This window comes from Lissotriton vulgaris, chromosome 1_1 (genome assembly GCF_964263255.1).
Source record: "Lissotriton vulgaris chromosome 1_1, aLisVul1.2, whole genome shotgun sequence".
NCBI classification, from domain to species: domain Eukaryota; kingdom Metazoa; phylum Chordata; class Amphibia; order Caudata; family Salamandridae; genus Lissotriton; species Lissotriton vulgaris.
The window spans coordinates 1848819838-1848836604 of NC_141685.1; the positions used below are offsets into that span (position 1 = coordinate 1848819838).

General features: G+C 44.0%; 1 protein-coding gene across 2 annotated transcripts in view; it reads left to right on the plus strand.

Annotated features, from left to right (window-relative positions):
- Positions 1-450: 450 nt before the first annotated feature.
- SAMTOR (S-adenosylmethionine sensor upstream of mTORC1) overlaps positions 451-16767 on the plus strand; it is an 87153-nt gene continuing 70836 nt past the window's right edge. Inside the window, exon 1 of one of the 2 annotated variants that reach the window (XM_086919334.1) lies at positions 451-672. In XM_086919334.1, coding sequence (XP_086775460.1) covers positions 507-672 — 166 coding nt within the window. In that variant the 5' untranslated portion in view covers positions 451-506. The remainder of the gene's footprint in view (positions 673-16767) is intronic. The other variant, XM_086919336.1, reaches the window with a different exon arrangement.

Below are 16767 nucleotides of genomic sequence, written 5' to 3' on the forward strand. Positions count from 1 at the left end.
CTACACTTCGGAAGTTTCCGAGAGGCAGTTGCATTTTAGCAACGCGATTTTTTTTTTCAGAAAAAAAGGCTGCTCCGTGTGCCGCTCGGATATCATTCTGGATGATTTGCTGACACAAAAGCTGAGTGGAGTAGGGGCGGGCAGTTGTTGCACAAGGTTATAGAAACAATAATTCCCGATTTTAGCAAAGCGCGATTACGAGCTGCCCCATTCGTCTATTTACCCTGTCTCCGTCGGTCGTCTCCTCTGACGCCTATTTATTGGGCTTGGTCAGCTAACTACCAGTAAATAGCATTATTATATATACATGACAATTGACCGAGCCAAAATCCGCCTTGGAGACAGTGGTCCCTCACATTTTCAATTGGCTCAGACCCTTCTCCGTTTCCGCCCAGCTTCCTAGTGTTGCAGCCTATGAGCGTTGTTTTAACAAGTGACGTAGTACCTGCCGGAAGCCCAGGCGCTGCTCTGTGGAGGAGGCGTGGTCTCACTCAGCACCCTGAACCATGGAGCGGGCCGTACAACCTCAATCCACCTGGGGCTCTAGTAGTATAGGGCCCCCTGCTGCGTGGGCAGATGCTCCTCCTCATCGACAACGAAAGCTGGAGCAGGAGAAGCTATCCGGGGTAGTAAAGAGTGTCCACCGCCGTCTGCGCAAGAAATACCGTGAAGGTAAGGGGTTGGACTGTGATCAGGAGATTGTGACTAAGAATTCGCGGAGAAGAGTTGGTGGATCTGAATGCAGTGAGCGAAGAGGTTGATGTTACTAGATCTGATGAGAACATATTGTTTCTGAGGGTCAGGGGAGGAGATGTCTGGGTTAGAGGAAGTAAGCGACATATATAGGCAGGCAGGACCAGTAGTAGGGAAATATGCTGAACTTTATTGTACGCAACACAACCAAGGTAATGTCCCTTTAGGCTAGCCCAGCCATCGGAACATTTCACAGAATATATGTCTGATATCAAGCAGACTTTTGTTGAGCTTCTATACAAGTCAAAACTACAACACCATGTTGTATTAGTGTCCTAAAATACTGTGCGTGTGTGGTGTTTGATGGGGAGAATTTAAATTCCCGAGGTTCTTTACAGTTGTGTGTGTGAAGGAAGTGCTGTCGCAGTTTTGTTATCCTACCCGTTTCCCCGCTTATTTGAGTACAGGCCGATTTCTACCGAAAAGTGAGATAACTGCACATTACACCATACATAATATATAGATCTGCACGTATGTACCAAATACTATTAATATCTAAAAAACAGACATACAATTTAGAAGTGTCGGAGCACCCGATTTTTCTGAAGTGTACTTTTATTTTTCATCATTAAAGTCGCCATTTTCTGTATTATGCGCAGTTTTGCAAGTCTAGATTTATCGTTGTCATGGCATAATTTTCCTTAAGAATTATCCGCCTATTGTGCTACCGCTGATGTTTTAAGATGGATTAAGTTAGATTTTTTTGGGTGAGTGCCACATTTTTAGGATTGTTTGGTAAACAAAGTGTATGTATATATCAACAAATAGGTAGAGTATTGTTTATTAGCACATGTTTTTGTTTAAAAATAATTACTGCAAGCGTCAAAGGTTAAAGTGGAGTTGTAGTTAGGTTAGGAAATAATAATTTTTTTTTCTCCAAAATCCATAAAAACACTGAACTTCACCAGTTATACTTTACTGACCTAATTATGATTTATGCCTCCACCGTGCACTGCTTATAACCTCAAATGTTACTCCACTCATGACTTGTTTAAGTTACATCATTGATGACCTCATCCAAGCTACTGCTCAGCAAATAGAAACAGTTTAGTACTGAAGACTAGTCTACTGCATTCAGTATGGTATATGTTACAAGATGCACATTTTACCTACCAGTGACATTTTGAGTGCAACCAGTACTTCACTAAAGCAAGGTAGATGCTGAGCACATCTAGTGTGAGTCGCAGTTGTACTTGTCAAATAGGTAGTGCCTTAATTCTTAGGCCTGTTACTAAATTATGCAAGAAAACCTAAAGCTTCTACATACAATACGTTAATCTCCTGTCTGCAGATGTTAAATAGTTGTCATGTAGTACTATGGGATAGTTCTATTAAAATTGGAGTTGTATAAAGTACAGATATATATTTTCAAAAGTTCAGTGAAAAACCTGAACTCTTGCTGTATATATAGTGTATGGGTACGTCTCACAGTATGGAAGTGTATGCCTTATAATTAACTAATATATTGAAGTGCAGTTGTTGCCTTAACATTTGATGTGAGTTGAGATACTTAACGTTTCATTAAAGTAAATATGAACCAAACTGTGGTTTTGAACTGTATTTAAGGTTTAATATGTTGCTGATAGCATTAATGTCTAAAGAGCCACTACATTTCTTACAAACCTCAATATCAGGAAAAAAGGGCATTATATCAACTTAATTAGATTGTTTTCACGGATATGCTTAATGTTCTGCTTATTCCCCTTGTTGTGAAATGATAAACCCATTAGTACTACAGATGTTATTGAAAAGTGTGTCTTGATTAATAGATTCCAATATGAAAAGCTTACAGCAAATGGTTATGTTCTTTGGATAATGTGATCAGTGATGTTCCATGAGAATATCATTTAACATTTCATGAATGAATTTCTGAGGTTTTTGATCATATTCACCCAACTCCCTCACTGAGCGTACCTCTCTGCGGTGTGTGGGGTTTGCTGCAGGGCCTGGCCATCGGCAATGGGCCAATCCCTCTTGGACAGCCAACCCCCCACCGTGCTTGGACAACCCACTGCAGGTAGCCAACAACCCACTGACCTCACCACAGATTCTTAATGTTTCTAAAATGTTTGGTACTGCGGTACCAAAGTCCTGAAATGGTGGCAGCAGTATTTATGTTCCTGTTGCGACCAGCCAATCCGATTGCTCTGTTCTGTGAGTATTGATTAGGCTACACTAGATTTTGGCTCAGAGAGGGGGGTGCTATGATGGAAAATGTGCCCTTTTTGTAGGGTCTCCTTGGATTTGTTTTGGCTTTTGTGGAACCCTTTTTTTGCTGGCTATAGAATCCTGCATTTACCCCTTTTAATCACTAGTAAGTGTTCTTGCCCCCTCCTTTTGACATGATGAAATTGCTATACACTTGATTGGTTTATTTAATTTACCTATATATCCATAGTATATGGTACCAAGGTATACCCAGGGCCTGTAAGTTAAATGTCACAAGTTGACTGCAGCACCCTTTGTGCCATCCTCTTACCATGCCAATGTAGTCTTGCCACCGGTAGCCTGGCTGTGCAGGTTTTAACTGCAAACAGGGCCTGTCAAAATAAATCCGTTTGATAGACCTAAAATCCTCCTTTTGAATATTTTTAAGTCCCACGTAAGCCTGCAATTAAGACAGTAAAAGTAGGACATGTAAAAGTTTAATTCTAAACATGTCTTTAAAGTGAAAATGCCCTTAAAGCTTTTTTCACTAGAAGGATTGGGTGTTTGATCCACAGGAAAGCATAAGCATGCATTATTAGGTTTGATAGGGATTATCTCCATGTAGGAAATAGCTACTAGTTTAATTTTTGAACTTTTTGAAACCTATATTACAAGCACAATTCACTGGTGAAGTCAACATTTTAATACATACATATTATATTTTGGAAGGATGACTTTTTAAAAAGTCACATTCACCCTTCCTGAAGGCTTTGGATGCTCAATCCTGAATTTTGCTCTCTCCCCTCTACCAGCCAGTAATCAGAATTTAAGTGGGCGTGAATGAGTTGTGAACATGCTCCCAGGACAGAGACAAAACGCCTCGGATGTGGGGAGGCGGTGTTGTGCCCATGACAGGATGGCTTGTGGCTGGACCCAAGGACTTGATTAATTTCAAAGAGGTCTACCCTGTCACAAGCATTGGTAGGTAAAACCCATGTCTGCACCCTTTTATGGTCTCCTCCCACCGCCTCACCGGCCTCCATCATGGCGGGGGCTTTTGCTGACATCAGTGTCAGATCCTGCTGGAGTGTCAAGACCTGCTTAACAGGTCCACAGGTTTTCTTCATATGACATTGGGGGCAAACTTCAAATTTGCATCTACATTTCTCCCATATTGAATTTTTATCATTTAGGTGTCATTTTGTTTTTTAAATGTTACTCAGTTTTTAGGTCTCTGACCATAGGCTGCGCTTGCACAGTCTCGCTCCGAGATTTAATGTGTTCTAGAGTGGGGCTTGAACCCGCCTCTCTTCTCCATTGGCTGGCGTCCTAAACGGAGGCCAGCCATTGGAGGAGAGGGGCGTCACTCCGTTCAAGCCCCGTCTTTTTCGGATTCGGGGGCGTGTTATTTTGCAGTTTTTCTCTCAGTGACATCATCCGTCACTCAACAGCAAAAACCATGCCCCCGAATGCGAAAATGTCAGCGCTTTTCTGACGCCATTTCTGCCCGACTGCCACTGGAAGAAGTCGAGAAGCTGCAGAGTCCTCCGGTGAGTGCTTGCTGTCCTGCCCCCTCGTTACTCGTGCTTGCTGTCCTCCCCTTTGTTGCTCTTGCTTGCTATCCTGCCCCCCCCCTCGTTGCTTGTGCTTGCGGTCCCGCCACCCCTCGCTGCTCGTGCTTGCTGTCCTGACCCTCCTTGTTGTTTGTGCTTGCTGTCCTGACCCTCCTTGTTGTTTGTGCTTGCTGTCCTGACCCTCCTTGTTGCTTGTGCTTGCTGTCCTGCCCCCCCTCGTTGCTTGTGCTTGCTGTCCTGCCCCCCCTCGTTGCTTGTGCTTGCTGTCCTGTCCCCCTCGGTGCTTGTGCTTGCTGTCCTGCCCCCCCCCCCCCCTCGTTGCTTGTGCTTGCTGTAGTGGCCCTCCTTGTTGCTTGTGCTTGCTGTCCTGCCCCCCCTTGTTGCTTGTGCTTGCTGTCCTGCCCCTCCTTGTTGCTTGTGCTTGCTGTCTTGCCCCCTCGTTGCTCTTGCTTGCTGTCCTGCTCCCTCGTTGCTCGTGCTTGCTGTCCTGCCCCCCCTCGTTGCTTGTGCTTGCTGTCCTGCCCCCCCCAAGTTGCTTGTGCTTGCTGTCCTGCCCCCCTCGTTGCTTGTGCTTGCTGTCCTGCCCCCCCTCGTTGCTTGTGCTTGCTGTCCTGCCCCCCCTCGTTGCTTGTGCTTGCTGTCCTGCCCCCCCCCCTGTTGCTTGTGCTTGCTGTCCTGCCCCCTCGTTGCTCGTGCTTGCTCCCCTGCCCCCTCGTTGGCTGTGCTTGCTGTCCTGCCCCCCCCCTCGTTGCTTGTGCTTGCTGTCCTGTCCCCTACTTGTTGCTTGTGCTTGCTGTCCTGCCCCCCCTTGTTGCTTGTGCTTGCTGTCCTGCCCCTCCTTGTTGCTTGTGCTTGCTGTCTTGCCCCCTCGTTGCTCTTGCTTGCTGTCCTGCTCCCTCGTTGCTCGTGCTTGCTGTCCTGCCCCCCCTCGTTGCTTGTGCTTGCTGTCCTGCCCCCCCCAAGTTGCTTGTGCTTGCTGTCCTGCCCCCCTCGTTGCTTGTGCTTGCTGTCCTGCCCCCCCTCGTTGCTTGTGCTTGCTGTCCTGCCCCCCCCCCTGTTGCTTGTGCTTGCTGTCCTGCCCCCTCGTGGCCTGTGCTTGCTGTCCTGCCCCCTCGTTGGCTGTGCTTGCTGTCCTGCCCCCGCTCGTTGGCTGTGCTTGCTGTCCTGCCCCCCCCTTCGTTGCTTGTGCTTGCTTTCCTGCCCCTCCTTGTTGCTCGTGCTTGCTGTCCTGCCCCCTCGTTGCTCGTGCTTGCTGTCCTGCCCCCTCGTTGCTCGTGCTTGCTGTCCTGCTCCCTCGTTGCTCGTGCTTGCTGTCCTGCCCTCCCTCGTTGCTCGTGCTTGCTGTCCTGCCCCCCCTCGTTGCTTGTGCTTGCTGTCCTGCCCCCCCTCGTTGCTTGTGCTTGCTGTCCTGCCCCCCCTCGTTGGTTTTGCTTGCTGTCCTGCCCTCCCTCGGTTGTGCTTGCTGTCCTGCCCCCCCCCACCCCCCTCGGTGCTTGTGCTTGCTGTCCAGCCCCCTCGTTCGCTGTGCTTGCTGTCCTGCCCCCCCCCCCCCCCCCCCTCATTGCTTGTGCTTGGTAGTGTCATGAAGAAGAATGTCATGTCAGGAAAGTGAAAGGCAATTTGGTCTTTAACATAAAGGAATGCGAGTTCCAGTGCGGTAAAAAACAAGCCTGAGCACTGAATTAATATTTATTAGCTTACAGATATTGTACTAATTTATGACCACGTTATTCAATTGTCAACAAGGTTGTTTGGAAGAACAAATTTGTAGACTAAGTTAGAAATGCGTCATTTGCAACTGATATCCATCCGGAGGGGCATATAGGATTGATATGTTAGAATATAGATGGTTTAAATTTGTGCTTAAAACAGATGTGCTTATAAAAAGTTGAACGTCACTACAAAGACCTGTTTCTACTTGGGTGGGGGATCGAAAGAATTTGCATATTGTTTTGAACCCTGTCAGCAAGGAACAAGTTATGGTTGTTGATGAAGGTTTTGCTATAGCTGGGGCCATTTTCATGACACTTCCTAATGTTTAAGTAAAAGTATTGAAGGACTACAAGGATTTGAACATATGATTATTTTGCCCCCTCGTTCGTTGTGCTTGCTCCCCTGCCCCCTCGTTGCTTGTGCTTGTCTAAATTTGTTTTAAGATTTTTATTGATTTGCATTCCAACTTTATTACTGTTTTAGTATAGCATAACAACTCTACATATTGCCTCTAAGTTAAGCCTGCCTGTCCTGTGCCATTACTACCAGGGGGTTGAGCTCAGACTTATTTAGGGTACTTTAGTGGTTCACCCTAACAAAGATTTTGGTTATTACCTGAAGTGGGCAATTATCACCCCTCAACTAATACTTGCATTTCATACAATATATAATAGTTCCCACAGAATCAGTAGTACTGTATAGGAAGTGGTGTCTGTAAAACAATATTACTGTAGATATTCTTTAAATCTATTTTTCCCTTGGATCATTTTAAGTTGTCCCTAACCCACACCTTTACAAATTAATTCAGTATGTGAAAAGTGCACCACATGTTCTTAGATGGAGTATATATTTTTCCCTCTATCCCACGTGTTAGGTTTCGCCTGCGAAGGCTGCGCATGCCCAGTCTCGCTGGCGAGATGTTACGATCTTGAGGAGCTTTCACTAGCGGGCTTTAAGCTCCGCCCCTCTTTCCCATTGGCCGCGTCACTGTTTCTGCTAAATGGTTGCCATCCATTGGGAAAAAGCATCCTCTGACGTACACTTTTCTCTCTTTTTGCCGTCCCACTTGGACTGACTGACCTGCTTTCCTTCTGCTGCAAAAGGTTTTTTATCTTTATGGGGGTCAAACAGATGGCCCCATAAAGATAATAAACCTTTTGCAGCTGAAGGAAAGCAGGCAGAGGCCGTCCAAGTGGGACAGCAGAAAAAGAGAAACGTCTACGCGAGCCGTTGTTCTTGTTCTGCTGTTGGAACTCACACAGCCTAGTCTGTCAGTGGTGCAAATCTTGCACAAGGGGTGTGCGCGACCAAACAATATGCTGTATTCTCCAGTATCTGACTTTTGTGGCACTGTACCCTCTGTGTTAGGACACTTGCGGAGAAGCGGCGCACTGGGTGCGTTTGGTTACTCGACACTTGTAGATCAGCTTGGTTTTTTACTTGTCTTCTAAAAATGCTTGCTTTTGTTTCTGGTCCTGTTTAAATGCAAGATGAATGTGTCGTGGCACTAACATGGTTGTGAACAAGCGCATAGAGGCTATGTAACGTGCAGCGTGTAAAATGTAATGTTCCTAAAATGTAAATTATTCTTTGGGGTACTCTGTACAGCTCCCAGAAGGCCTTTGGTTGCGCTTGAATGCCTGAGGCCAGAACCCTACCCTCACAAGCCATGCGCCATCTCGATGAAGTGATCAGGACAGTCTCTCCCGTGAGTGTGTCCCGGCTGGAGACCTGTCAGCCCTGCAGTGTCCGCGGCTCCCATGCAGCTCTCCTGTCTCCGACACAGACGTCCAAGCCCCCACCCCACACCCTTCCAACAACTAAATAGATTATTGTTCTCTGTGAAGATCTCATCGGCGCAGTCTGGTTCAGTGAGCCTGTCCGGGCCGCCCAGTCTTCCTGTCCTTTGTAGCCTGTCGCTGGGCCTTTTGAAGTGATGCTTGGCTGGATAAAGTACACGGTCCGTCAGTTCGTGGTCGCAGAATCCTTTCCAGTGCACCTCAATTTTGGGTCTTGGCTTTTTTTTATTTAACTCGTATGTTGTGCTTTCCTTTAAATCTTTAAAATGTTAACATGTTTTTTGTTTAATATAAACTTAAACGTGTCAAACGTATTTCCTCTGTATGCATTAACCTCATGGGCGCGATAGTAATTACGGCCGTATGCTGAGATTTTAAAAAACCCATGTTACATGACGAGCTGGGCTCGTCATGAGCGTGCGAGGAGGCTACACCATGACGAGCCCAGCTCGTCATGAGCGTGGAAGGGGTTAACACCAAGAACAAATACAAGTATAGTTCCCAGCTCAATTAATCTGTGCGCCTAAATAAGAGGCTCTCCCTCCATCAAACTCTGTTTCCTATTATTCTGTTAAAGGGTGAGTTTGGGGGTCTCTCATACATCATGTATGTTACAGGCGGCCTCCATAGTAGCATAAATAAAGTGCCAGTGCATGACTGGACTTTGATAAGATGGAGTTTAACGTTTTCCAAGAATCCCTTGTATGTTGGGGCCTGCTTTCCCACTGGAGATACATATAGGGCCGCGATACCACACCAGAGGACAACTGGGCCCTATATAAATGGCAAGAAACGAGTTACTGTAAACATGGCTTGACTGCCTCAGTGGCAGTAATCTTGCAACAGAGGCCTTCTCTAAACCTCAGGGCCATCACTGGTAAGGTTTGAGTTGCTGTTAGTGCAGAAGAGCTAGCTTTGTCTCTGAAAGTGTCCTGTGCAAACAAACTTTCTCCATTGCTGCTTACAATAAGCTCAGTGCGCCCAGTTACAGTTAACAAGCCGCCTCTGCGTCCAAAGGGTTTTCTCCTGGCGTCATCTTTTTGGGTCTAGGTTTCTTTACATTGCCAAAGAATTACTGTGCATTTTGTTTTTGGGTGTGCTGCATGAAGCCCCCGGGCCGTAGCAGAAATGCAGATAATTGCAATAAATGTAGAGGCCTGAACTGGAGGGTTGGCCGATTTCCCCCAAACCTCCCTTATCATCGACAGGAATTCATGAGTTGTAATCAAAGCAGCATTCCTCGGGGCCCAGAGTAACCACACAACACTGACAACTGTTCCCTGCTCTCTCTGCCATGGTGCCCCCAGCCGGGCACAAAGTATAAAATAATGTGAAGACCATGCACGCGCTCTGAGACGCGCATGCATGTGTGTGTATGTGTAACCCTCAGAGGCCTGCAGGTGTCTTAACTGATGTGGTTCATGCTCAGAAAGTTAAACGAAATCAAGTGTGCGCCTTGTGAAGCGCAGCACCTCTCCGCTGTAGAGACAGATGTTGATTTGTGTTATTTTTGTTTCACACACCATGTAGTGGAGTCGTCTGTTATTGCCTCTGTTGTAGGAAGAACTCTTTTGTTCCTCATACAAGAGCTGCTTTGTGCTGCCCTTATGGACTGCAAGCTCTCAACAGGTTGTGTGCGCGCCTGCACAGAGCTGGGCATTGTACCGCTCTGCGCCCACGCCAACTGGGCAGCACATGTCCGTAAACCATCCAAAGAATGCCAGGCCAAGTGTTAGCAGTGTGCATGCTGGACTGTATTTGACCACACTGTCCAGCTCGCAAGCTGGGCTGCCTCCTTGAGTTGGGCAGGCCCCTTGCCTGTCCCCAAAAATATGCACAACAATGGAGAAAATGCCGGGTCAAATAGGTGGGGCGCGTCTGTCCGCTGATTGCTCTGCGAAGCCCGTCCATATGTCATTAAAGCACAAAGGCAGGTCAGCCTAGCGAACAGTAGCCCCCGCAACAATGCAAGCGTGTAAAACGGTAGCATCCTGGGAGGCATGAGGATTGTACACAGCTGCCCAAGGGCCCTGCTGCAGGGAACTCATGACCCTTTTCTTTTGTGAGAGGAGGCCCAGGGGCAACCAAGCACCAAGTGACTGTTCCAAGACTCTGGCTAGCCGTGGTTAGTAACTCGCTGTGTTTAGTGCTTACTGTACATAAACCTACCGTACCTACTCACCATTAGTTGACGGGAAGCCTGTGCCTAGCGAGGTGTGCACAAATACATGTCAGGTAGAACGTTGTGTACGTCATGAAAGTGTTGGCTGTTCCCTTGATAGATTTGCCAGATAGAATAAGCCGTTTATTTAGGATATTCAGTACACTTGCATATTTTCTTTTAAGTATGTTGCCAGTTCCAATGGTATGCTGGGCCTTTAAGGTTCTTTTGTGGTCAGGCAGCGTTCACGAAGCCGGCACGGTCCCGCCTATGTGACACGTACACATGTCACGTTAGACTCAGTCCTTGACGTGCTTGTGTGCTCAAGGCAGCCTGGACTTGCTTCTGGCCTTCTTGAAAATGGTGGTCCCGTTTGTAGAGCAGCCTTGTTTTGATCGCTGTTTAGGAGTGTGCAGAAGAATGTTATGCCAATAGTAGTTCTTCTTGCCGCCTTCCTACCTTGTTTTTTCGGGTTTCACTAGTCCCCCATCCGAGCCCAGTGCTAAGGGACCGAGGCCTAGTTTAACCGCATCGCTGCGGCGGCTTTTCCCGCTGTGTGCGGCAAATTTCAAAATCCCGCTTTACATGATGAGCTCAGCTCGTCATCAGCATACGAGCGCCGTAGCTGATGACGAGCTGAGCTCGTTATCAGCATCGAAGAGTTTAACATTAGAAAGCAGGTACAAGCATGAGAAATTAACTGCATCAATGGATGGGGCATAGATTGGTGTTAAGAAACTTATTTGCAGGAATCTGGTCTCTCAACCCTGACACGTGTTTTAGACCTGCATTATCCTTCAAGTCCACGTTCTTTTTTTCTGTTCACTACATATTTTCTGTTGCTGAGAGGAGGTTTGAGAGACTAATTGGAATTGACTATATGTGCTAAATGAACACCTTGCCCTCCAGACCAAACTAATAAGAATAAACCTGCTTGAATGTCTTCTACATTCTTCTTATTCGAGCACAAATTCTGAAATGAATCTGTCAAAACTGACCTTATTGCAGCAAGATGCTCATTAAGGTCCTTCACCATCAAGGTTCACTGCCCTGCTGTGTACACCACAACATTATGGTACAAAATAGGAGTGTCCTAGCATAGCAAGATCGACTTGAAGAGGCTAATAATTAAACTCCATAAACTCCTGGATAGAGGGGTAGAGGCACAGTTCATCTGTTGTAGCTTACCCTCCAGTTTAGCTTCTGACGTTCAACATGAGCAGAAATGAACCGCCACCAAGATAAAAGGCTCACTGGAGGTTAACTTTTTAACTTATTTCTTAGCCTGCTTAGGTGGCATCTTCATTTGTCTTGTTCCCATTGCGGTGAAAGTTGTAAATTATAAAATCTTTTGTGTCATGCCACCACCAGAAATGGTGATGGACCTGGATGAAAGCTAGCTAACATATAGCATCTCTGTATTTGAGAGGCATGCTTTTAAGAATAATTGGTTTGACCATTTTGGGTCGCTGCAGAGTGAACGATCCATACATAGAATGCAAGTTGACAGACATCCTAAATGTAAGCAGAAAATATCCAAGAATACAACAAAAATGAAAGTTTGCATGTTCCCCAGTTGAAGACGATTTTTGTACATTTACTTTGAAGGCATGGCGATCTACACTGAACATTGATTAGCACAAATGTGTGATCAAATCTCAAGCCCGAGGCAGCCAAAACACCAACCCTATGAATGTCAGATTTGTATTTACTCTTAAATATGAAACGTACGTCCTGAACTTGAGAGCCTCTCCAAACAATAGCATTTCTAAATGTTTTATCAAATTCAGAAAAAATATGACACTATGCTCTGGGAAACTAGATGTTTCAGATTTTTAGTTCACTAAAATAATAAACTCAACAGCGGGACACTTTTCTTGATAGGAGTGACGTGATTTTTAGTAAACAAACATTGTGATAAGCAAACCAAGCAGTAATGGAGAGGTAGACATTTGATGCAAGGGAAATTTTCTTGCACACCTTAAATGCACTAAAGTTTTTTTTTCATATATTTTCCCCAAAAGAGAACACTGCATGTTTTAATGAGTATCTGGAGATATTCACAGGGTCTTGTAAATTTCCCTACCAGGAGTTAATATACTGTAGCTTCCACAGATTAGTGGACATTCAACCTCTAAAATGTTACCAATTTAGGAATCCATCAGTCTTTTCTAGTGCAGAAATGAAAGCAGCATTAAAAATGCAACAAGTCTCGCCTTTCATTAAGTTAAAGCCATTTGCTTTGCTATACAATACCATTAGCAAAGCAAATAGCTTTAACTTGATAAAAGGCGAGACCTATTGCATTTTCAATGCTTGTTTGTCATTTATATCTAAGATTGTGGCACTTGTGAAACAATTGTCCCTGAAACATTATATAATTACCTTTCCACTCCATACAGGTGGGCTGATGTTTATTTTTCCAGTGTTCTGAAATCAACATTCTTGCTACCAAAATGCTAGTGTATCGTAGTGTTATTGTATTTTATTTCTTTTTTTATTTTAAAAGTTTTATATAGAGCTAGCTTGACCCATAGGTATCAGAGCGCTTTACATACACACTGTAAAAAAAACAGAAGGAAATTGCATTACATAGTAGGCAGGCATTAAGGAAGCAAAACCAGAGATAAAAAAAATACAGCATGTTAAATAAGTAAACAGTGCATCGGAGGGGGAGAGAACAAAAAATAAAAAGGTGGTTAACTCAGTCCGGTCACCAACTATCTGTGAATGTCAAGAGAGAGAGGCGTCAACTTGGAAATTGAAGTCTAGGTTAGTTGATGTTAGTCAGGAAAGTATTTGTTAAGGAGATGGAGTTTCAGATCCTTTTTGAAACAGGAGAAGGAGGGGTTGCATCTGATAACTTTCGGGGGTGAGCGTTGCCAGAAAACAATCGGTATTGGGTGGTTTACTTTTTCAGTTTCGGAGGAATAAGAAGGAGGACGAGTTGGAGCTTCTCAGTGTTCTGGATTGACCTGCTCCTACTAGTTTGTTGTTCAGGTAGTTGAGGGCCGGAGAGTAAAGGGTTTTGTGTGTGATGCAGGCCAGCTTGTAAATACACCTCACTTCTACGGGAAGCCAGTTGAGGGAGTTGAGAGCTGGAGGGATGTGTTAAAATCTTTTTACTCCAGATATGAGTTGAGCGGCCATGTTCAGCACTACCCTTAGTGGGGCTAGGTGAGCTTTTGGAGTCCTTTTTTAGGGTGGCGTTCCCCTAGTCCATTGTAGAGAGAACTAGGGATTGGACTACTGTCTTGAGGTCATCATGGGGAAGAAAAGGTTTCAATTGTAGCTCATTGCATTCATATTCATTAGGGTGATACCTGTTACAGCTGTTTTCCTAATGAACTTATTTACAGTATTTCTCTGGTGCTTTACAGTATTTCTCTGGTGCTTTAAATTCATTTACACCATTGACCAGAAGCCTCTCAGCATAGGACATTCATCGAATATATGTTCCCATAAATTTGGCACGAAGAGCATCTTTCGCTGGAATGGGGTAAGCCTTATGAATTATCTCTGGCTTCCAACATTTTTTTGTTTCAAGTTGGATCCAGTTGAAGCTTTATATGTTAATTGGTAAACATGCCCCCCTTATCTGAGCTGGTCTCTCGACCTGCCAGCCTTTAGCCATTTTCCCTCATCTGCCTCATAGGCATAGAGATGTACACTATGCTAAACTGTGGTACAAATTGGAAATATAGCTTATCGTTCATTTCTAATAACATTATCCTTTAGGAATTTTAACTAATCCCTAATCCTCAGCATGCCCCCCGCCCCCCCCCCCACGACTTTGTAGATGGAGATAAGCAAAAAAGCGCTTGAAGGAACACTGTAATCAACTTGCAGCTCATCGATTGATTTAAACTTTTCTCCCCGTATTGGTTGACCCAAAGTCACTATGCTGCTTTCAATTCAAGGCTGGAGTGCCATGCTTGTAATTTGTTTTGGGTATTTAGGATTTTTCTGTAATTATGTTTATATGTCTATTCCACATGCAGCTTTTAGCATTCTTCCCATATTTTACAGAGCTGCACCACCATATTAAATTAGGATTATTTGTTTTAACAAACCTTAACATTCTGAAATGTAAGTAGAAATCCTTGCAATTTGTATTCTCCTTCCATTCATTTTAACCAACTGTTTTTATGCCTAGTAGCTGGCCTGGGTAGTAGCAGTTGCTGAAAATACCTTCCTGCATCCACAAAACAGTATCATTCAAAATCTGGCAGTGCAGATCTTCCTTCTACCAGAGAGCGACTTAGTTGTAATTTACTGATTTAGGAGACTTACCACCCCAGTTTAATCTTTCTGCCATTGTGTATACGTATACAGGTATCACTAGAAAAGGAATGTTGGTAAGACTGACTGACTGACACCTTAAGAAGATTATTAATTCCCACAATTATGGGAGGTAGTCTCCTCCAGGAGTATAACTGTATTTTAGTCTTTTGCATTGCGTTGTGGTGTAAAATTTAAATCATACAGTTTATCGTGATCTATTGAGAGAATCACTCACAGGTATTTAAATACTCCGAAACACGTGTCATTTTTGAAAGACCATAGGAAGTTAGGTGTTCTGCTTGGTCTAGTAATATATTTTTCTTACAGACTATTTTATTAAACAGTAATGCAAGATACAATGCACGTTCAAGTACATTGTCATTACTCCTGAAAATAAGTTCAATTTACATCAGTACAGTAACTTTGACAATGAGGAATATTGTGTCAATCAACTTAGTTTTTATAAACCCAAACACCCCATTTCCCCTTCCTCCCCTGCCCCAAACTGTCCCATGGAGAAAAAATCATGAATAAAGAAAGAAAAAGCACATTAGTGAGATTGCTTCTTTCTGGACCATTCAGTACCTTAGACGCTTAATTTTTACCACAGTTCTGGATTGTGCCTTCTATTCTGGTAAACTGTCTAGTTTGATGTGCCGTGTTTTTGATGGGACTACACTATAACTAGCCATAGTATTTATTGCTTTTTCTAAGTTAATTTGATTTGGGTCCAAGTATAACACCAAGTCCTCGTCATAGAGACCGATCTTGGCTGTGCCTGGGGTTCAACTTCTTTGTTCTCTAGCATCATCATGGCCAATTGCCTATAAACAAAGTGAAGAGAAGAAACGACAAGTGGGCAGCTCTGTTTGGTACTTCTAGCAATGCATAGTTCTTCTGAGGCCAACACATTCATGTACACAACTGCCGACACTCCTTCATACGGAATAGCTTTTGATCTGGTGAACTGGGCAGGTATTCCAGAATTATCCAAGGCCACTCATGAGAACTTCAAGTTCTTCCAGATTAAGTACCTTCTAAATGTCCAAAAAATTGCAGTCATCTGTCTTATTTTCAGTCGTTGCAACCAGCCCAAAAGTAATTTCATTTATTAACTGATATCTTACCTCATCTGCTGTGTCGGATTGGCTCCTTAGCTCACAGTGACTCATTGCTCCACCAGCTGTAGTCTGTAAAAGGTCCTCCTGTGATGTGTTTATTCATATCCTTAAGTGGTTATGGAAATTTCATGGAGCCGTTCCTCTTTGTTGAGGCCACATATGTTATTCTCCCCTTCTGCTCACTGGCCGGCCAGACCCGCTCTCTTTCTATGAATTGTGCATCTGCGTATAGCATTTCCGTTGGACCTCAGCTTCTACCTCCTCCTTTTTCCTTGGTCTAACAGGGACATTCGGCATCTGTTTTCCAATGTGTGCCAAGGTTTTTTCTGACTAATTGGATATGCTTCAGTGCTACCGCAATGCAAACGAAATAATGGTATAATTCAAACCAACAATGAAGGATATAAGTGGTTAAATAACCAGATGCATCTAATGCTATCACTATAAACTCAAGTTTCTAGTCACCATAATGATTACAGTAATCATTTATCACGTTCATTCAAAAGATAATCACAGGAAACAATAATCACCACATCATTCTCAATAAAAACATGTGGACAGTGAACCAGAAAAGTACTTTTTTTTTCAAATGTACAAAATGTGATTAGGTAATTAGTTACCAAATCACATTTTGCATTTGAGATTCATTATTTGAAAGGGGCTTGTTTAAGGGTGTCCCACCCAAATATTGAATCGATATGGTATGTATTATTGTTTTGTGCCTGCCTTCCGGTTGCAAAACTGTAATACTTTACCACCAGTTTAGAACTGGTGTAACCCATTTGCAAAAGAAAATGGGTGCCTAAGGGGCCCCTTTCACTTGTGAGTATAAATAATAATATTTTTTAAGAGCAGGCAGTGTGGTCCCACTGACCATTGCCTACTCTGAAAAAATGAAACTTCAAGGTTTCAATATTTCTTTTTCAATGGATCCCGTTTTCCTTTAAAAGAAAAAAAAAGATGCCTTTATTAAAAAGTAATCACAGGAATGGTGGTCTGCTTACCTCAGCAGGCCACCATACCTGTGCTGTTAATTAATGTTAAATACTTTTTTAAAGCGCACGGAGGAGTCCTGGTGCTAGCACCAAAGAATCAGGAAACAGAGGGATAGGCCTAGTTGCTGAATAGCTATGTTTTCAGACCCTTTCTGGTTGTGAGCAGGCCAGGAGCAGAACAAATGAAAAGAGGCAGCTTGTCCCATGCCTTGGTTGTGC